At 50.4% G+C, this 22,030-nt stretch overlaps 1 protein-coding gene across 2 annotated transcripts in view; it reads left to right on the forward strand.

Moving 5' to 3' along the window:
* HSPA12A (heat shock protein family A (Hsp70) member 12A) overlaps nucleotides 1–22,030 on the forward strand; it is a 184,022-nt gene that overhangs the window by 153,661 nt on the left and 8,331 nt on the right. For both annotated transcript variants that reach the window (XM_033181583.1, XM_033181584.1), the window contains 6 exons: nucleotides 725–829; nucleotides 6,823–6,939; nucleotides 15,258–15,429; nucleotides 19,413–19,499; nucleotides 20,030–20,134; nucleotides 21,523–21,781. In XM_033181583.1, the coding sequence (XP_033037474.1) occupies nucleotides 725–829; nucleotides 6,823–6,939; nucleotides 15,258–15,429; nucleotides 19,413–19,499; nucleotides 20,030–20,134; nucleotides 21,523–21,781 (845 nt within the window). The remainder of the gene's footprint in view (nucleotides 1–724; nucleotides 830–6,822; nucleotides 6,940–15,257; nucleotides 15,430–19,412; nucleotides 19,500–20,029; nucleotides 20,135–21,522; nucleotides 21,782–22,030) is intronic.

Here is a 22,030-nt window from a genome sequence, read left to right on the forward strand (position 1 = left end):
AGACCTGGGGGCTTCCTCCTGATTTTTGCTCTCACTCCCTGCCCATCTCTACCCCACAGGGACTTTTCTCATCATTTTTTAATGACCTCCATCCACCAGCATCTGGGCTCTACAGAGCATCCTCTCCCTAGGACCACACTCAGCAGCTGCTTTCACTTTTGGTGGAGAAAGGAAGGCAGTGATGCTGGGCTCCTGGCGGATTAGACAGGGCAAGCCTTAAAATAGGAGCTCTTCTATTTTGGTGACTTGGTTGGCAGCGTAATGGGGAATGAAAGCTTCGTCTGTTTAGCATCATGGATGGCAGTGGGTTGGTACGATTAGGCCTCCGTCGGTGGGGGGAATCCTGAGCGTGACCGTGTGTGTTCGAATGTGGAAATAGTATGGAAATTGCATGGGGAGTGGCACCTGCTGCCTATTCTCTCTTCCTGACTTCTACTGTTGCCCCTGAAACCTCTGCTCCCAGAGGATCCAGGAGAGAGAGGGAGAGGAGGGAGCAGTGAAGGCAGGGCCTGGAGGGGATAGCCAGAACTGTCCCCAACACAGGGGACACAGCTGCCAGGCCCCATTTGAGGGGATGCGCCCTCCTAATCTGCCTCTTTAGGCATGGGGGAACACAAACGTGGCTCACCAGGATCCTCTAGGTCCCCTTGGAGCAGTCCCTAAAGCCAGAAGACATGTTTCTCCTTTGTCCTCTTCTTACTATTGTTCCTCTTCCTCCTACCAGGACCTCACCATGGATACAGACCTGACGGCAGCAAATGGCAAGAAAGTCAAAGCCCTTGAAATCTTTGCTTATGCCCTGCAGTACTTTAAGGAGCAGGCGCTGAAGGTAGGACCGATAGTTGAGGCCAGCCAGCTGTGTGCTACGCAGTGGCACCCATGCCAGCTCCGTGTCTCGGGCTGCTGCACCTGCTGGCCAGGGTAGGAGGCACAGCCTGGAGGGAGAGTGTGGGCTTTGGAGTCAACACAGCAGGATGAACCCTCACACACTGCTGGTGGGAATGTAAAATGGTGTGGCCTCTTTGGAAAACAGTTTGACAATTCCTAAAAAAGTAAAGCGCAGAGTTACCATAGGACCCAGCAGCTCCACTCCTGGGTAGATACCTAAGAGAAGTGAAAGCAGATGTTCACACACACACGTACGTGAATGTGCATAGCAACATTATTCATAACTACGAAAAGTGGAAGCAGTCCACATGCTGTCCACACAAACACACGTATACATGAATGTGCATAGAAACATTATTCACTATGACGAAAATCGGAAAAACTCCACACGCCCATCCGCTGATGACTGGAGAAACAAAATGTGATCTATCTTACAATGAATGTTATTCAGCCAGAACAAGGCCTGAGCTACTGCTACATCCTACCACATGGAGAAACCTTGAAAACGCCATGTGACGTGAAAGAAGCCAGATACAGACAGCCACATACCGTGTGATTCCATTTGTATGAAATGTCCAGAACAGGCACCTTCACAGAAACAGAAAGCAGAGGCTTTTTCTGCCAGGGGCTGCGGGGAGTGGGAATAGGAGCGTGTGCCGAAGGATATGAGTTTTTTTGGGGGGTGATGACATTAGGTAATGGGGTTGGTTGCGCAACTTTGTGAATACACTAAAGCCCACTGAATTACACACTTTAAAACTGGGAATTTTGTGGTATGGAAATTATATCTCAGTAAAACACAAAGAACGGCAGGAAACGTACTTAGCAGCCTTGCCATTTTGGTCAAGGTACTTAATCTTTCCAAGATCTACTTTCCTAACTGGAGAGTGGGGTGCATCACTGTACCTCCCAGGCTGGTTGGCAGCAAATCGGAGTGGGCATGCAGCGCCCCGCTTGGAGCTTGGTCTATAGTAGGCACTGCATATATGGTGGCTGCTGTTTCTCCCCTTCCTCCCCCTCCTCCTCTGCTCCCCCAGACCCCATGGAAGAAGCTAATAGTGTGAGCCCCCTTGGGTCACCCCCACAAAGGTCTGTGGTCATGATGGCCTGAAATGCCAGAAGCATCTAATTTTGAAGTGGAATATGGCTCTCCACTCGTGTCTCCTTCCACAGGCATGGAGACCAGTGGGTGGGGATCAGATGATTAAAGAGCCCTGATGTTTTGAGCTTTACCCAAAAAGATTTGGGAACTTCAGAAGCATTTGGTATTGTGTGACCACTAAAGGAAATTTAGTGAATTCTAGAAATAGGGTCAGAGGGAGACAGAGGAAGTGAGAACATGGTATTACTTTCATCTATTCAAGTACCTTTTTTTTGAGTGCCTTTAATATGTGAAATCCTATACAAGTATGGCGGTGTATAAATCAACTCAGTATACAGGAGTGTGTGGTCAGGGTCAGAGTGGTGAGGGGATAACTGCGGGTGCTGGGGGAGGCAGAGATTCTGTCCGGTGGGGAGCGTCATGGAAGGCTCCCTGTAGGAGGTGAATTCGGGGCAGGGTGGGGTGTGGTTGACAGGCAGCGACTGGAAGGGTGGGTATTTCAAGCTTGTGGAATGGCACAGGCTCAGCTCAGAAGGAAGAAAGCAGCAGACAAACAGCTGTGGGAAGAAAGCAGTTGGGGTGGAAGGAGAGTAAGGCTGCGGGATAAAGCCAGGATGCCGTGAGCTCAGGACAAGATAGTACAGAGCTGCGGATGGCAAGCCAAGGAACTTCTTGGTTAATGGGGAGTCCTCAAAGGATTTCTAATGGGGGAATGAGTGACAGAGCCACCGAGATAGTAGTGGAGTGTTGTATTAGTCTATTCGCATGCTGCTAATAAAGACGTATCTGAGATTGGGTAATTTATAAAGGAAAAGGTTCAATGGACTTACAGTTCTACATGCCTGGGGAGGCCTCACAATCATGGTGGAAGGTGAAGGAAGAACAAAGGAATGTCTTATATGGCAGCAGGCAAGAGAGCTTGTGCGGGGGAACTCCCCTTTATAAAACCATCAGATCTCGTGAGACTTATTCACTACCACAAGAACAGGATGGGGGAACCGCCCCCATGGTTCAGTGATCTCCACCTGGCCCCATCCTTGACACGTGGGATTATTACAATTCAAGGTGAGATTTGGGTGGGGACCATACAGCCACACCATATCAAGTGTCTTAGTCTATTTTTGTGCCACTGTGACAGAATATCACAAACTGGGAATTTATGAAAAACAGAAATTTATTTCTGATGGTCTGGAGGCTGGGAAGTGCAAGATCAAGGTGCTGGTGGGTTTGGTATCTGATGAGGGCCCAGTCTCTCCTTCTAAGATGGACCCTTGAATGCAGCATCCTCTTGCCAGGGGATGTGGATGTGGGGAAGGAACATTGTTCCTCACATGGCAGAAGGCAGAAGAGTGAAAGAGCTCACACACTCCTGAAACCTGCAAGCCTTTTTTTTTTTTTAAACAGAGTCCTGCTCTGTTGCTCAGGCTGGAGTGCAGTGGCGTGATCTTGGCTCACCACAACCTCTGCCTCCCAGGTTCAAGCAATTCCCCTACCTCAGCCTCCCAAGTAGCTGGGACTACAGGTGGGTGCCACCATGCCTGGCTAATTTTTGTATTTTTAGTAGAGATGGGGTTTCACTACTTTGGCAAGGCTGGTCTCGAACTCCTGACCTTGTGATCCACCCACTTTGACCACCCAAAGTGCTGGGATTACAGGCATGAGCCACCACACCCGGCCGCAAGCCCTTTTTATAGCGCAAAAATCCATTCCTGAGACCAGAGCTCTCATGACATAAACACCTCCCATTAGGCCCCACCACCCACCCAACACAGTTGCACTGAGAGTACATTTCCAACACATGAGTTTTGGGGGACACATTCAGAGCACAGCATAGAGAGACCCCAGTAATCCCAAGAGCCTGCAGGGTGGAGGGGGGCGGTGTGGAGGCAGCCCTCTCATTCTGCAGGTTTGTTTGCAGGGAGAGAGGGAGGCTCTGAGACACAGCCACGGGGTCATTCGGGGAGCAAGAAGGAGGACTGCGACAACCAAGAAGAAAGAGGGCCCGCAGGCTGGGAAGGAGTGGGTTCTGGGCAAACAGTATTCCACCAGTAAGGGGACAAGGGGCAGGGAGGGGCCTGGCAGCAAGGTCGTTGTGGGGTCGGGGGAGGAGGCATGGGAGGGAGAAGGGAGGGGACTGGTTCGGGAAGGTGACCACAGTCAGAGACAAGCGTCAAGCGTCATGAAGCCTGCTTGGAAGTGGAGAAGGGGTCAGCCCCTTTGTTCCAGGCGGCAAAGGGGCAGAAGGGGAGGGGCACAACGAGGTGGACCCAGGTCTGCCAGAAGAGCGAAGGTTGCAGAGGGACACGCTCAGCACCTGGTGGCCCAGGAGGCCACGTGAGGATGTGTCTGTGGGCGCCGAGGCAGGCGAAGGCGCACAGAGCACAGAGCCCACAGGGGCTCCTGAGTTAGGAGGAGGAGCCATGGGGACTCGGGGGGAAATGTAGGACTCAGAAAGCCCAGGATGTTGGTGCCTTTCAAGTTTGCCAGCAGGAAAGGAGTGAGCAGCCCATCTCAGAAGGGGAGGGAGGAGGTGGAGGGAATGGCCCCAGAAAGTCAAGTGGCCATGTGGGTGGTTGTTTGTGAACTCCTCAGCTCAGCCAGAGAGGCTCCAGGGAACCTGCTGGCACCTTTCTTTCAAAGGTAGCTCCTCCCAGCAGGGAACATGCCATGAATAAATTCCAGGAGAAAAAGCTGTTTGATGTATAGGAGGAGCTAGACCTTGCCAGGGGCTGGCTGGAGTCGGAGGGAGGGGGTTATGGCTTGCTTGGCCGGAATAAGCAAAGGCAGGATATCTACTCAAGTGGGATGTCCAAGAGTCACAGAAATGAAGCCGCCCAGTGGGTCATGAAGGAAAGCCCGTGACAGTGCCTGACACATGAGATAGTCAATTAATTAATGCTGGCACCTTTCCCTTCCAAGCTGTTCCCTACCCGCTGGGGAACTGACAGCTCCTCTAAACTCTCCAGACAGCTCAAGGAAGCCCATCATGTGTATTTTGGACCCTTTTAAAGAGTTTAAAATCGCCCGTCTGGTAATGGGCACCATGCTTAGAATCTTCCCGACACACATCATACCCTCACCTGCTTTTTCAAACCCAATGCAGACCTGCAAGGAAACAAAATATGATGATAAAAAATTGGTCCAAAGCAGAGATGTTTTTGGAAAGATGTTTTAAAATAGCTTACTGGATGTACTTAACACTACTGAACTGTGCACTTAAAAATGGTTAAGGTGATGAATATGGTGTGTATATTTTTACCATGAAGCATTTTTATTACAAATTTTTAGAAAAAGTAAAGGAAAAAAAAAATCACTTACTGATCAAAGAGGAAGTTAGTTCGGAGAGAAAGAGGGCGAGCCAAACCCAAGATAACTGTTTGAAACAATAGGAAAAATGAGACACTGTCAGGAATTCTTTTTGTTTGTTTTTTCATCAGTCTATTAATCTTTCTTCTGTCTCCAGAGCTGATTTAGACACAGAAGTGCCTTGGTGTGTGTTTGGGTTTGATTACAGATTTGTCTGGTGAATGTGGCAAGGGGAAAAGAAAGGAAGGAAAGAACTAGCATTTATCAGAGGTCTTTGGGCCAGACATTCCTCATGTGTTTTCATTTAATCTTGCCAGTAATGCTGTGGGTTAGTTTTATGATCTCCGTGCACAGATGGGAATACTGAGTCTAAGAAGTCCTCCAGTGACATATTTTGTCTGTGTGAACCAGGCGGGAACCTCTGATGCTTCTGCTCAGCCCGTTTATCAGCATGGACCTCAGTGATGTGGTTTAACCTTAACCAAAAGTTAAGGGCCGCATGGTTCTTGATGAGGTCATATCATTCATAGCCTTCCCTTCCTGTTGGGAAAACTCCCCTGATAATGCTGGCCTTGCATAAGGTAGATGACAATGATGATAGCTGCCACCAGCTGGTAAGCATCACTGTGGACCAGGCACTGTTTAGCTATGGGACCACATGTCATAACTCAGACCTTCGTGGAGTCAAGATAGACTACTAGCCAACATGAATATTACTGCTAGCCAACATGAATATTATATAGTACTATAAGTGTTTAACTGTACATAGCACATATTTATGTACACCCACAAATCATCCTTGCAAACATGCTTACAAGCAAGAACCCTCATGGCTCAACCAACTGTAGAACATAATATCAACAGCCAAAAACCAAGCTCTTCCCCAAGGATACCAACCAACACTGTCATTCATTTATCGTACATAGTACGATAGACTAGACTCTGGGTCTCAATTTTGGCTCTGCTACTTTCTAACTGTACAGTGGTCAAAAAGGTACTGAGCATATCAAAGTCTCAGTATCCCCATTTGTAGGAAAGGGGCACAGTGAGAATCCCTTTCTAACAGGATTCTTCACTGGATGAATAGAGACAAGGTATGCAAAGTGCTTAATAAGGTGGCAGATACATGCTAAGCACTCAGTAACTGTAGCTCTCCATAAATCATCAATCCTCTCAACAATCTTGGGAGCTAGGCATTATCCCCACTGCACAGATATGGAAACTGAGGCCCGAGAGGTTGTCACTTGTCCAAAGTCACATGATTAGGAAGTGGCCAAAGGGATTTCCTCTGATCCTCCTCTCTCCAGCCCACGGTCCCATTCAGTGAGGGAAAGGGGCTAGAGCTCCCTGCTTGCTGAATATTCAGGAAACAGATCTTTGCTCTCTGATGCTGATAAGTGTGGGGGGGGCCTGAAACTGGCTCCTGAAGAGCTTTGGCGGGAAGCCTGGATTCAGTGAAGCTACAGGAGGCTGCCCCAGGGACCAGCTGCCACTTGACCTGTTGCATTTCTTTCCCTTGGCTTCAGGAGCTGAGTGACCAGGCGGGTTCGGAGTTCGAGAACTCTGATGTCAGATGGGTCATCACGGTGCCTGCCATCTGGAAGCAGCCGGCCAAGCAGTTCATGAGACAAGCTGCCTACCAGGTGAGGGTGGGGTCAGGGTGGGTGGAAGCCGGAGGAGAAGGACCCAAGATGCCCAGGGTGGTGACTGTAGCCCCGCCCAGGTACCTCCCACATTCACTGGCCTCCGTGGGAGGCAGCAAGGAGGCTCCCCTAGGCAGGGTGGGGGCTGGGAGACAAGGAACCTTCCCGTTCCTCAGCTTCCTCCTGGGGGAGCAATGGGGGTCAGTTCTAAAACAAGAGCTGCGTTCGGTTTCCTTCCTGGCTTTCTACATTTCCAGGTCATGTTTCTACTGCGGAGTCTCCAGGGCTAGGATTTCAAAGCTGTGGTTCAGAGACATTTCTCTGTGGGTGAAATGAAGTGAGAATCTTAAGGGAAAGGCTTGGGAAACAGGAATATTTGAATAAGAAAGCAAGCAAGCCAAGGCCATTGGCCGAGAACCAGGCATTTCAGCTTGGCATGGAGGCTGAAAACTGCATGTCTGCTGCAGCAAAGAAAGGAAGTGTGATTGTTCCTTGCACGCTTCACTCAGCAGGGGCTGTGTTGGAGATGGCAGACCCTTGCAGAGGGCAGTGGCATGGCCAAGGGGCATACCAGGCACAGGCGCTTGTTGGCCAGGGAGACAGATGCTCCAGTGCCAGTGGCCACTCCATCCCTGTGGGCACCGGGGGGCGGCTGCTGTGAGGGTCTGGCTTTGAGGCAGGAATGGCAGGCCATGCTCACCTGTTGTTATGGTCCCTAGGACAGGACAGAGCTGGCTCCTGTTGCATTTAAGCCCCTGGGTGTATGAACACCCACGCCTGGGGCCTGGGTCAGCTCTCTGTGTGTTGAGAGTCGGTTTTCTGAGTCTTCAGCTGAGGCTGGGTTGTGTGGCAAGTCACCAGAGTCATTAGATGTCCCCTCCCCGCTGTCATGCCTCTCAGGAAGCATCCTGCCCACCTTTCCCAGGAGTCGTACCTCTGATTTTGTTTGTGACCCGCAGAGTCAACCCGGAACCCCAGCATAGTTGAGTGGCCATGGGAACCTCAGCATCATGAATTGCATTCAGCGCTCACTCAGAAGGCTTGACTCCAAGTAGCATGCAGTTCAACTTGCATGCAGTCAAGGGCGAGGAGTCCCCTCCCTGCACTCTCTCCCCTTCCCCAGGCTGCTTCCTGTGCACTCCCCTGCCTCCGTGCAGCGTGAGAATCTGGCTCAGTGTATGTACCTGCCAAAAATAGATCTGTTTTTATAGGGATGAAGGAAGAGGGTGGAAGCTCCAGAGAGAGGCAAGCTCTTTAAAAACGGAAGAAAAAAAATGCAGTTTAACCATTCACAGAAGCCCTGGGCATCACGGAGCACAACCTCCATAGTGTCAACCTTCTGGCAGGGCCCAGAAATGGGGCATCGGGGCACAGCTGTCTACAGAGACGCTGCTCAGCGTTCTGAGTTTTTCCCAGGAAGAATATTCAAGATTCATGGTTTTGACTCTTTTCCCAACCCACAGGAAGACTTCAGCAACAAATGTGTGACCCACAAAAAGGTCATTCTTATTTATAGCCTGAAAAAAAAAAAAGAGGTGCAGTGGCTGGTAAATTTGTCAGGGGAGTTAGAGCCCTGGGCTGACTCTTCCAAGAGGTGGGACAGGAGGCGTGGGGCCCTTACACTGGGGAGTCACAGAGGAGGACACCAAGTCCCTGGGGGTTGGTGGAATCAAATAGGTGCCTCGAGAGAAAAGGGCCTGCAGCTCTTGGGTGAGGACAGATGTGAGCTGTGTTTATGAATGTGGGGAATTTGCTTTCAGAAGTCCAGAGACATGCTGTTTCCTCGAGGCTGGCTGACTTTGGTACAGTGTTTTTGCAGCTTCGTTTTTGATCCTTTGCAGTTCTGGTTTGATACTTTTGTTCCATTGACAGCCGCTGAGTGGATTTAAAGATGGCAGCGATCATTCAATTGTTTTTTGTTCATGCATTTATTTATTCATTAAACAGAACTATACTAGAGACCTATCTCTGTCAGGACTGTGGTAGGCACTGGATTCTATACCCAGCCAAGGCAGGGATCCAGCTCTTGGGTTGCTCACAGCTAAATGGTTCACTGAAACCTTCCATACTTGTGGGTTAGGGAGAGGGGTGCACTGGGAAGCACAGTTGCTTTGCAGACATTGCTGCAGTCTCTTTAGCCTGTCTTCTGGAGAGTCTTAGGACAAAGTGGAAATGACATTTGCAACTCTATGGGCAAAATTAACATCTCTCTACTCTCTCTCCATCCCCCATTATTATACAGAATAAGAAAGATGATGATTAATTTTATATGTCAACTTGACTAGGCCATAGGATGCTCAGATATTTAGTCAGTCATTATTCTGAGTGTTCCTGTGATAAAATTCAACATTTAAATCAATAAACTGAGCAAAGTGGATGGCCCTCCTTGAGGAAGGTGGGCCCCATCTAATCAGTTGAAGGCCTGAATGGAGCAAAAGACGGACCCTCCCAAGTAAGAGGGAGTTCCTCCTGCATGACTGCCTTTGAGCTGGGTCATTGTTTGTTTGTTTTTCCCTGCCTTTGGACTCAAACTTAAACATTGACTCTTCCTGGGTCTCGAGCCTGCCAGCCTATACCATGGGTTCTCCTGGGTCTCCAGCTTGCTGGCTGCAGATCTTGGAACTTCTCAGCCTCTATAATTGCATAAGCCAAATCCTTATAATTATTTATCTGTCTGTCTGTGTGTCTGTATGCCCCACTGGCCTACTGGTTCTGTTTCTCTGGAGAACCCCGACTAATACAGTGTCCGAGCACAGAACATAGTTCTCAGCCTAGCAGCTTCTGCGAGTACCCACCAGGCACCCGTGTATGTGAAAGGTATTGAATCAGGTGGACATCTGTCTCCTTCTGCAAGGTGGTGGCTGCCCACCGATCCTTCTACCCAAAGTGCATCCCATCCCATGGGCCCGACTTCAGGCAGGAGAGCTGGAAAGATGAGGTAGAGTGGCTGCTCCAGTAGGAGAGTTGGAGGACTGGTCACGTCTACTCTGCTTGCGTGGGGAAAATGGAGCCCCTCCTTCCAGGCTTATCAGAAGCCTCCTGAGCACAGGTTTGTGGGGCAGTGGTGGGGGCTGAACTTGAACCTCCCACCTGTCAGGTGGAGGAGAAAGCAGCCTGGAAGCAGAGCTGGGAGATGATGTGAGGAGCAGGTCTGGAGTTCTGGGGCCTCCGCTGGGGCAGGCTATGGCTCACTGCCCGTAAAGGCTGCAGAGAGGGTGCACAGATGCAGTTTCATCAGTGAAACTCCAGAAACTCGCCTTGTGTTGAGTGCTTGTTGAAAAGATGGGTTAAACCTTTATCTTTTGTAATTCCCGGACTCAAGCCATCTTTACACCCTTTAAGAGCATTCAGTGAAAAGATGGTAACAGAAAGAACAGCTGATCCCTCTTCTGAGGCCTTTAGAAAAGACTTAGAACCGGAGACTGTTCTGAAGCTGAGGGGATTGTGGATAGGAAATAGTCCAGTTTATTTCTAAGGGCATTTTGCCTAAAATGTGTAACTCTAGTAGGCTGCGGAAACCTGTTAAATAAATGCTGCTCCCATATGTAGGATGATCTCATCTAACATGGAGATGCAGCTTCTTCTGCCTCCCTTTCTGAACAAGCTGCGGTGAAAAAAGGTCATCAGGAAAACAAAATAGCGTAACACCCCAAACTGCTGCAGCTGTAGCCTTTTTGTAGCCTGACCACAGACCAGCAGAGCACTTAACTGATCTGGCCATTTTTTCTCAGCTGTGGACACAGTGGCAGATTCTCCTGGCTGATTGCAAGGCAGAGGAGCAGAGTAGTTGGTGTAAACACCACCTGCTTCCCTCCTGAGTCTCCCTGGAGTGTGGTTTTCTCACGTGCTTCTCCTGAGTGAAACTCGTGATCACAGAGGAAGTCTCTAAAAAGCTACCACGATGGTGCTCCTGCAGTCCCGAATTCTTGGAGGAGTCAAATGGGGCAGCATATGCTCTTGGTTCAGATACTTCCTGTATGTAGAATCCATCCCCAGGTCATGTCTGTGGAATGCAGGGATGAGGGCCAGGAAACTGCAGAAGAAAGGCTGGCTGGAGGGCTGGTGGGTCCATTCGTTCGACAGCTACCTCCTGAACACCTACTGTGTGCTCTGGGGCAAGAAGAACTGAGCGTTGCCGTTAGAAAATCCACCATCCTGCGGGTGAGGCTACACGTATCTGCACTGTTAGTAACAGGGGTGGCCAATCTTTTGGCTTCCCTGGGCCACACTGGAAGAAGAAGGAATGTCTTGGGTCACACATTAAATACACTAACACTAATGATAGCTGATGAGCTAAAAAAAATCACACACACAAAAAAATCTCATCATGTTTTAAGAAAGCTTACAAGTTTGTGTTGGGCTGTATCTAAAGTTGTCCCGGCCTGTGGGCCATGGGTTGGACAAGCTTGGTGTATAGGACTGGAGACAGAATATGTTAAGTGCTTAGCAGGGGCCCCAGTGGAGGGAGGGCTCACGCGGGAGTAGTAACCATGAGGTACCTACTCCGAAGGCAGAATCAGCAAAGACAGAGACAGTGTTCTGCGGCTGCAGTTGACCTGGCGTGATCCCAGGCAAACAGACCCATAGATTTGCTGAGGGCTGCCAGATGGAGGGCTTCTGTTGAGGGTGGCTGCAAGTGTTAATGCAGAAACGAAGCTTGCACTTCCAGGCCTTGGGTCTTCTGCCCAGAGAGAAAGACAGGTGGGTTTTTGAGAGCCTGGGTGATGCTTTAGCATTTCCTCCTTTTCTCAGAGTCCGCAGCAGCTCTGGGACTCCTGGGGAGGTTAAATTTGTGCAGAGTCTGCTGCCTCTTCTCACCTCTCCTTCTCAGCTCTCTTCTGTGACCTCCATGGGGGTTTGTGGGTGGGACACAGCCCCTCACTGGACAGGAGCTGGTGGAAGCAAAGGAGTGTGGTTACTTTGTCCTGGGCCTCCCAGACACTGCCTGGAGCCGTGACCTTGCCTTTTCCTCCCGTTGGGAGTGGGGTTCTCTTCACCTTTGCTTCCTGCCTGCATCCTTTTCCTGGTACAGTGGGGAACCCCCTGTGGAAACAGGCCAAAGCTTTTGCTGTGGAGCTGAGGCCAGCCCAGCTGGAGAGGAACAGATGAAAGGCCTCCCCTGAGGGGCCAGCCCAAGCTATTTTCCACAGACTTGGGGCAGCCTGAGTGTCTTCAGGATGTGAGAGTGTCCCGGGCGGAGGACAGTTCTGTTGGATTGTCAGTTGCACACAGGCACACTCGGATGCCCTCAAGTTGTAGAATTTTACACAGGGCTCTTCACCCCTCTGGACTGCTGGATCTAATTTTCCATATAAAGATTTCCCATCTAAGTCAGAGTTCCTGCTCGATTTCAGGGGTAGTGTGGGTAGAGAGATGGGGGCAGAGCTTACAGTGTGGGAAGAGGGATGAGGGGCAGAGCTTATGGTGTGGAAAGAAGGATGGGGGCGGAGCTTACAGTTTGGGAAGAGGGATGAGGGGCACGGCTTATCGTGTGGAAAGAGGGATAGGGTGGGGCTTATGGTGTGAGAAGAAGGATGGGGGTGGAGCTTATGGTATGGGAAGAAGGGGCAAGGGGCAGAGCTTATGGCGCCCTTTCTCCCTTCCCATCCCTGTCCCTGCTGCCGTGGCCCAGGCCCATCTTGCTTTTTCTGGCCCTGCAGGGGGCCTCACTGCCACAAGTCCCACCTGGCAGGCTGACATCCCAGTGGGACGTGGCAACCGTAATGTAGCGTCTGGGTCTTTGCCTTTCTTCCCTCACACCAACTCCCTGGGCTCCGCTCATGGGTCTGCCCCCGCCCTCAGTTTAGTTTCAAGTTTGAACTTTGGAGGAGAATTGTATACATACAGGCCCGGCAGTTTCTTTGCAGCAAGTTGGCCCTTCTTACCCCGTTTTGTGGAAGCTTTCCCCTTGGAGCTTCTCTTCTCCTGGGAGGTCCTTGACTCCACAAGCTACAAGGATGGAAGAATCAGCACAGGAGCTGTCCCTTGGAAGGGGTCCCTCCTGGTCTTATTTGGGATTTCTTCCTCCTGGGCCCTTGGGATCCAGGCTCAGAGGTTTCACCTTTCCCGGGGGCACTGCACGTGTGACAGCCACGTCCTCTTTCACTTTAACCGTCAGCCACGTTTGTGCCAAGGATGTCTAATGTGACCCTGTGAGGGGGAAGCTGGGGAGGGGGGACTTTTACTTGCTTGAATAGGGGGCCGTGGGAAATCCTGTCACGCACCTGAGTCAGGGCCCTGCTGACCGATGTCGCCTAAGGGCAGATCCAGCCTCTCTGACCCATGGGCTGAGCTGATGGGCATTGATGCTGCCCGGGTGGTTGGCCCTAGCGGAGGGTACTAGGTGATGGGAAGAGGGTTCGCCGCGGACAGTACAGGACATGAGAGTGGTGGTTCTTACCTGATTTTATAAAGTCAGCCTTCCAAATATGGTTCTGCCATTTTGAGGCATTTGGTATTTACAGAGTGAAGATGTTCAGTCACCTGCCTGCTGGTAGTATCAGTTTTAGCGCTGAAAGTCTCACATCCCAGGAAATCCCTCTATCCTGGGCAAACTGGGACAGTGGGCAACCCTCCTTCTCTTTCTACATAAAGTGAAGGAGTTGACAAATAGCCCGGAAGGTCCTTTGCATTCTTTTTTTTTTTTTGGAAATGGAGTTTCACTCTTGTTGCCCAGGCTGGGGTGCAGTGGCACCGTCCCGGCTCACTGCAACCTCCGCCTCCCGGGTTCAAGCAATTCTCCTGCCTCAGCCTCCCAAGTAGCTGGGATTACAGGTGCTGCCCCCACCATGCCCAGCTATTTTTTTGTGTGTGTATTTTTAGTAGAGACGGGGTTTCATCATATTGGTCAGGCTGGTCTCGAACTCTTGACCTCAGGTGATCTGCCTGCCTCGGCCTTCCAAAGTGCTGGGATTACAGGTGTGAGCCACCGCACCTGGCCACTTTGCATTCTTAATACCTGAAGATCCCCTTCCCTCCTTGCCCAATAATTGGACCTCCCAAGCCCCTCTGCCCATGATGAGACTGGCTTCCCCTGGTGAGAGGTTATTTGTGCATGTGTGACATTAGGAGACCTTCTGAACCTGGTCTGCAAGAAGAATGCACTAAACCCCAGGGGTCTGGTATACAGCTCGAGGCCTTCCTCCCAGTAGGAATGGTATGAAGGCAGCATCCCAAGATTCCTAAGAAACGGCAGAAAGTCAGTGGCAGGGATGAAGTGTGCTTCCATGGGCAACTGGGCTGGCAACTGAGGACACTCGTGTGCCTGAATGGTTTCCAGAAGCACGTGGGGCCTCCTGCTGCAGTTCAAGGCCATGAGAGGTGCCAGGGAGCTGGTTAGAGGCCCAGCCAGGCTGTTTCTCTGAGCATCCTCAGAAGGGTTGTCCCAGGGCCTCCTGGGCTGACTCTTCTGAAGGCCCACAGGAGTGGTGACTGGGACGGGTCAGATGTCACAGAGCAGAAGCATTTCTGCCTACTACAGGCTAAGGCCCCAAATGTCTGCAGATGGAAGCCACAGATGAGAACTTGGGGATCAGATTATTAAAGGAATATTTATTACCATATGTGATATATGTGTATAATAAAATATTAAAGGGTGGCGGCTTTGAATAGGATACCTGCTTGCTGACTCAACCGCACTCTAGAGAATGAGGGACTCTATGAGATTCCAGGAGGGGCTTCCGCCTGGAGCCACTGCTCTTCTGACACCCCCAGTAGGCAAATCTCAGGAACCCTCCTAGTGCTCTGGAGATAACAGGTCGGTTACCCAGATAGCAAAATCAAATGCTTGCGTTGCTGAGGCCCAGCCATGGTCTGTTTCCGAGGCCACCAAACATAGGGGTTTGCTCCGATTTGGTCAGACCGTGTGGTATATTACAACTGAGAACAGATCACCTGCCTCCCACCCTGTGATGGTTTGGAAAGTTTTGGGGTCTCTGCAACTCCGTGCCTCCAACCACCGGAGCATGGAAGCCCGTGTGCATCCTACAGTCCGTATTCCCCCTGCCCCTCCCCATGGTGCTGCTCAGCTGTGAAACAAGTAGGCCCGAAGTGCAAGAGGCCCCCCGGCCAGAGCTCCTGGCATTTCCCCAGGGTGCCTGTACATTTTCTTTGGCCACCCTGGGTTGTTTGGGTATCTGGCCTGGGGCCCAGTACCGAGGTACCCCGACATGACACTGTGCAGAGGACTGTGTAGAGAATGTCCCACAGAAGCACAGCACAAATGCACCCTCCTTAGGGATGTCAGCCCACGCATGGGTGTCCTGTGAGCAGGCCGGCCCAGGGGGCCCTGGGTCCCAGCCTCTGTTTCTGTCTTCCAGGCAGGCCTGGTCTCGCCTGAGAACTCGGAGCAGCTCATCATTGCCTTGGAGCCTGAGGCGGCCTCTATCTACTGCCGAAAGCTGCGGCTACACCAGATGATTGAGCTGAGCAGCAAGGCAGCCGTCAATGGGTACAGCGGCAGTGACACAGTAGGAGCTGGGTTTACACAGGGTACCTCTGCTCTCTCTCTCCCCCTCCTGCTCTCCTTCCCTCCCAAGCCCTGGATGTCTCTCTCCCTCTGATGATTTTAAAGGCACTTAGTGTCAGTGAAGAATCAGGATACTCCAGGAGGAGGTGGGCTTTAAGCACCTCTCTGCTCAGCCCCCCTACCTGGCCCCTCCAAGGACCCCCATAAATGGAGGCATGGTTACCCTGGTTCATCACCCACCAAGTGCCTGGGGACGGGGAGCTTCTCTCTAAGAACCTGAGGGTAGCCTGAGAGCAGTTCTTGGCCTTGCATTGTACTAGGCTCTTAATCTTTCTTGTGTATTAACAGATTCTTAATCTAATTCCATTGCCTGTTATTAATTCTCCATTAAGACTGTTGATTTATTGCTGACTCACTCATTGGGCTGCTTCATGTGTGATGAGCTCATTATGTGTCTTTGCTGAGAGTTTAAAATGCAGATGAAACCAGCTGACTTTCCTGACCTAGGTGATGCTCGCTTAGCTGTGGGAAGGAGCACTTCCTTAGGGAGACTCAGGATGGGGTTTTAAAAAGCTTTTTCTCTTTAATAATTACCTGCAGGCAAGTGGATCATGGCCTTGGTCATGGAACTTGGTTCCCTGGTATCCAGGGCTCTGTGGGTGTGTTGAGGGCTATAGGGTGTGCAGACATGCCCTGTCAGGGTCAAGGCACCAATGTGAGCATGGGCGCTAAGTGGGAGCACTGTGGGGGTGGCGCTGGGCACTGCAGCTCTGAGCTCTGTTCCCAGACGAGGGCTTTGAGGGCAGATACCCACCTGTCACCCATGTTCACCCCCATCCCCCACCAGAAGGCCCCAGGCCTGGGAGGAGGAGAGGGAAGAAGGCATCAGTGAGGACCGTTGCTGAGTTGTTCCTGCCACAAGTTTGTTCCCAACTTTTCTTTGGACCCCACACCCAAGGCCGGTCCCTGCACTTCCCAAGGCACCAGCCCAGGCTCACCCTGAGCCCATGTGTATTCCTGCTTAGATGGTCTCAGGCTGCCTCCTCCAGGCCTCCCCTCTTGCTCTTGAGAGAAGCAACTCTGCCCCAGAGTCCCCCCATCTGCATTTCAATCCCAAGACTTAGGAGTCTGGGAACCTCAGCCACGAAGCAGTAGCAAAAGGCTCCCTTGTCACCAGGCTGCTGCCCTGGCCTGCCAGGAGCGGTGTGCTCACGCCTGAGCTCTGATTTACCCAGAATGAATGGAAAGAGCTTCCCTTTAAAAGCTGAGGACTTGACCTGCCCCTTTCTACCAATGCCCGGCCTCCTCAGGGCCCACCGAGGCTAGCCTTACTGCTGACTGAATCAAATGCATTCACATTGTGAATACTCAGAGGTTTATTTAAATTTTAATCTTCATTGTTTTCACTGGAAAAAAGAGGAAAGACTAAGTTTATATCTTACATGCTGATTCTTCATGTTGTTCACAAACACAAATTCATGACCAGTAGCTACTTCTAGAATAGCTGTTTTTAACTTTTTGTGAGTATAACACATTTTAGGGGGAACATCTGTTTTTAAAAGATTGCCTTCCCTAAGAGTTTTTGATTTCCTTTCCCTTAATGTATCACATCTGCCCCCACACTGCTCTGTGTTCCTGTCCTGTGGCTTGTGGAGTTTGCTGTCTCTGTGTGCTCAGAGGGTCTTCCTGGTTTTTGAAATCCTCAAATTGTCGGGCACCGCCCCTCCGAAGGGCAGTGAGGCAGTGGGTTTGGCGACAGCCTCACTTTACAATGAGAACCTCTCTCCCAGAAGACGAGTGCTGTCTGGGGAGAGCCTGGCAGAGCACTTAACCAGGAGCACCTGAGATGCCTCAATGCTCCTCCGTGACTGAAGGCCAGTGGGTGCCACGGGGAGAAATGGAGCTGGTGCTCAGCCCCAGCATCGCAGGGTTTGCTGTCAGCATGATTTTACTCGTGAAGGATTGAATGGGATCGATAAAGGATACATTTTTCACAATCTGAGGCTTAATTTGCCTGAAAACTTGGCTAATTTTTGAGAGCTCAGTACATGTCGTATTAGCCTCGCTTGGCTGTATTTTATGAATGCCATTTTTTAAACCATCTAGATGGCTTTAGAAAACCAAATGCCAGCCGGGCACAGTGGCTTACACCTGTAATCCCAGCAGTTTGGGAAGCTGAAGCGGGCAGATCACGAGGTCAGGAGATCGAGACCATCCTGGCTAAAATGGTGAAACCCCATCTGTACCAAAAATGCAAAAAATTAGCCGGGCGTGGTGGCGGGTGCCTGTAGTCCCAGCTACTCGAGAGACTGAGGCAGGAGAATGGCGCGACCCCAGGAGGCGGAGTCTGCAGTGAGCCGAGATCGTGCCACTGCACTCCATCCAGCCTGGGCGACAGGGTAAGACGGTCTCAAAAAAAGAGAAAAGAAAAAAAGAAAACCAAATGCCCATTACAAAGTCTGCAGCAGGCTCATCTGGAGCCCGTGCTGGGAGCAGGAGAGAGGCCCCGAGTTTGGGGAGCTCTCCCAGGCCCACAGGAACTCTTTAATCAAGGGATGCCTCCCTCTCCACTCTAAACCAGGCCCTGATTTAGAAGAACTTGGAGCTGGCCTGGTGTTTGCAATTCTAATCCCCAGGGAAGAAGCAGTTTTGTAAACACTGTGTTCTTTGCTGAAAGAGGCCAGAGGGTCAAGGGTGCTTTATTGGATAACCAGCAGCAGAGGGGTTTCTAGGACAATTCACAATCAGCAGCACCAGCTTAGGGACTGAACAACAACAGAAGATTGGGAGGGGGCGAGGTTGTGGGATGGGGCAGCAGAGCCATGGACAGCGAAGCCTTCCCCTGTAACATCAGGGGCTGCCCTCCATCGCCCACAGTTATCATTTGCTGAGTACTGAGTCTCACACTTGGCGTGTTGCCTTCATTATCACCTACTGTGTGCTGGCTGATGATACATTGGAGACTCAGTCCTTGTTCTGCCCACGAGGAATTTAAGCCAACTATTAATATCCCCATTTTATGGACGAGGAAACTGAAGCCCAGAGGGTCGATTTGCCCAAACTCCCACCTTGGCGGTGCCTTGCCGCCCCCCAGGTGCCCTTTCACAGCACCCGTCTCATCTCAAGACGTTCCATTATTCTGCTCTTTCCACCTTCCCTGTAAATTGTTAAATCTCAAAGGCACGAGGGCCTAAGGTCTGAGGGTTCATTTCAGACTGCAAGAAAGGAATTGTGGGAACTGCAAGCCCCTTAACCTCTCCTGACCTGATTTCCTTCTCCCAACATAGGGACAATGATTTGTGCCCTGTCACAGCCACACAGGCGTCCCCACCACTCAGCACCCCAAGCCACAGCAGGAACGGAGGTCGTCCCTGTGTTCATGGAAAAGGCAGCACAGGGGTTTGCCAGGCCCAGATGCGCCACCTTGTGGTCGCAATGCATATTGGCTTCAGCTGGGTCAGGATCTGGCCCCCAGTCCATTTATCCAGGGTCCATGTTAGGAAAACATACCCCAGATTCCTTGTATCAGACAAAATTCCTTGATGTGGAATTGTTTAACTGAACGCACTGCCGGCTGTTTGGCAGATAGCTTCCTCCCTGGGGCAGCAAAGCCGGGAAACTAGGCGATTTCATTAACCCGTTCTCCAAAAAATGTGACCAGGGTAGGGTCACATGTGACCACATTCTCGTCCCTCAGTTTTTGTCACGTGGAAAATGAGGATAATAATTCTACCTAATTCCAAGGGTGGTTGTGAGAATCTCATCAGGGCAGGCTTTTCAGCTGGGCACAGGCTAAGCCGAGGAATACAGGAAGGCCGGTGGAAATTGCTTTCTCTGGGAAGAACTGGCTTTGTGATTCCTGACATCGTATTGACTTATTTTGGTCAAATGTCATTAATGTTCCATCCCTAAATCTCCTCATGCTGTTGCCTCTACTGACTGCAGATGACTCTCTGCTTTTTCATGCTTTCTTACCCGTCGTCATTTTCTTTCTGTCGGCCACTAGCTAAGGAACACGTACGGCGTAATCGGCAGAGTCGGACCTTTTTGGTGGAGAATGTCATAGGAGAAATCTGGTCCGAGCTGGAGGAAGGTAGCGTCCTTCAATGTCCTTTGCTCTTGCTGGATTTTCCTGTGCTGCTTGCGAAAAGCCATTCCCATTTGTCCCTTTTGCACTTTTGGAAAATGTTCAAACTCAGTGGGTTTTAAAGACCACTCACGCAGGGAGAGCTCTTTCGGGAGCTGTTATTTTGCATGTTGTAAAACCAAGTAGGGATTGGAACTGATCAGTTCCAGAGTAAGTCCTATGTGAAACGCAGATGATTTTAGGGCACTCACTGTTCACGTGGCAGGAAACTGCCCACTAAGTACATGCCAAGTATGCAGCAATGTGTGAATCTTAGATTCACTCACCTGGGTTCGCCATCATCCATGCCTACATGTCCTCCTGGGCAGATTGCATTCTCTTTAGTCATGGTTAACTCCTGGAGCTGCCAATTAGCAAAACCATTGTGCTAATGAGAAGTATTGAAGGCACTTAGCTGGGTCTACCTAGTTACCACCCACCAGCTTATTTCAGATGGGGTTGGCAAACTGTGTAAAAGATGGCTGTTTTTGTGCCAGGTGACAAGTATGTGGTTGTGGACAGTGGCGGTGGCACCGTAGACCTGACAGTCCATCAGATCCGGCTACCGGAGGGACACCTTAAGGAACTGTATAAAGCAACAGGTGAGCCCCTGCAGGGCTGATTTTCTTATACCTGAGCCGTTTCCAGGCAGTTCTGTTTTCACTTGTTTCAGATAACTCTGTTTTATTCTCTTGAATGCCACTAACATGTGGGATCGTAGGCGGTGGAGGATACTAATGTCTGCTTGAAATTGGAAAGCAAAATGCAATTAAACATTCTTTAAAACACAAACCACCACAACTTGGGTTTCGGCAGAAAGCGAGCCTGTTTCAGATCCTGGCCAAGGGAGTTGGTTTCTGAAAATTCTGAAAGGATGAGATAGTAACTTGATGTTGCCCATGACCATGCTAAGGTGAACTTTCTAGGGAGGCCTCACCTTGTCTTGGATCAAGATTGCCAAACCACTGGCCAGGTGTGGTGGCTCATGCCTGTAATCCCAGCACTTTGGGAGGCCAAGTGGGCAGATCACTTGAGGTCAGGAGTTAGAGACCAGCATGGCCAACATGATGAAAACCCGTCTCAACTAAAAATACAAAAATTAGCTGGGCATGGTGGTGCACACCTGTAGCCCCAGCTACTCAGGTGGTTGAGGCAGGAGAATTGCCTGGACCCAGGAGGCAGAGGTTGCAGTGAGCAGAGATTGCACCACTGCACTCCACCTTGGGTGACAGAGCGAGACTCTCAAAAAAAGATTGCCAAACCAAAGAACATGCTGTTTCCCTTTTGGGAGGCTGGAGGGGAAAGGATAATGAGTAATTAGAGGATCACACAGGGACAAGACCAGGCCTGCTGATTTTACTCCCCCTACCCTTGGATGTCAGGTTGGAATACCATGATGATCTTAGTTAGATAAAAGTATTGATTTTTTTAAAAAATGTAATTGATTTAAAATAGATTGTTGGCTGGGAGTGGTGGCTCATGCCTGTAATCCCAGAACTTTGAGAGGCCGAGCCAGGTGTATCACCTGAGATCAGGAGTTTGAGACCAGCCTGACCAACATGGCAAAATCCCGTCTCTACTAAAAATACAAAAATTAGCCGGGCATGGTGGTGTGTGCCTGTATCCCAGCTGCTCAGGAGGCTGAAGCAGGAGAATCGCTTCAACCCAGGAGGCGGAGGTCACTGTGAGCCAAGATTGTGCCACTGCACTCCAGCCTGGGCAACAAGGGCGAAAACTCTGTCTCACAAAAAACAAAAGGAAAAACAAAAATAAAATAATAAAAGACTGCTGACAAGAGATTTCTGTAGGGAAAAGTTTTTTCGCATGGAAAGCGAAGCAGCGCAGGGTTCTGAAGTGTAAGTAAACACTTATAGCTGCAGTCCCATTGCTAAGCGGGTCAGAGATGAACAGGTGGGCCTGTTTCTCAGAGTCTGGATTGGGTTTCCAGTGGTTTTTAACACCACAGCCTCCCTTTCTGTTCTCAACTCAGGCGGACCCTATGGATCCTTAGGAGTAGATTATGAATTCGAAAAACTTCTGTATAAAATATTTGGAGAGGATTTTATTGAACAATTCAAAATCAAACGCCCTGCAGCGTGGGTTGACTTAATGATTGCGTTTGAGTCTCGCAAAAGGGCGGCCGCCCCAGACAGAACTAACCCGCTGAACATCACCCTGCCCTTCTCCTTCATTGACTACTACAAGAAGTTCCGCGGGCACAGTGTGGAGCACGCCTTGCGGAAAAGCAAGTGAGTTGGGCTCATCACCTCGGGCTCTGGACATTCTAGTGGGTGGATTGTGCTGATGGGAGAGAGGAAGGAAGTGTGGACTTCGGGGTCCAGTCCTACACACCGGCTCTGTGACCTTGGGCAAGGGATTCAACTTCTCTTCCCTCAGCTTTTTTTTTCACGTGGAAAATAGGGATAATAATAATTCCATGTAATTCCAAGGGTTGTTGTGAGAATGCAATGAATTCATACATGTTGGGTGCTTAGAAC

This window comes from Trachypithecus francoisi, unplaced genomic scaffold (assembly GCF_009764315.1).
Source record: "Trachypithecus francoisi isolate TF-2019V2 unplaced genomic scaffold, Tfra_2.0 Contig01579, whole genome shotgun sequence".
Classification (NCBI taxonomy): domain Eukaryota; kingdom Metazoa; phylum Chordata; class Mammalia; order Primates; family Cercopithecidae; genus Trachypithecus; species Trachypithecus francoisi.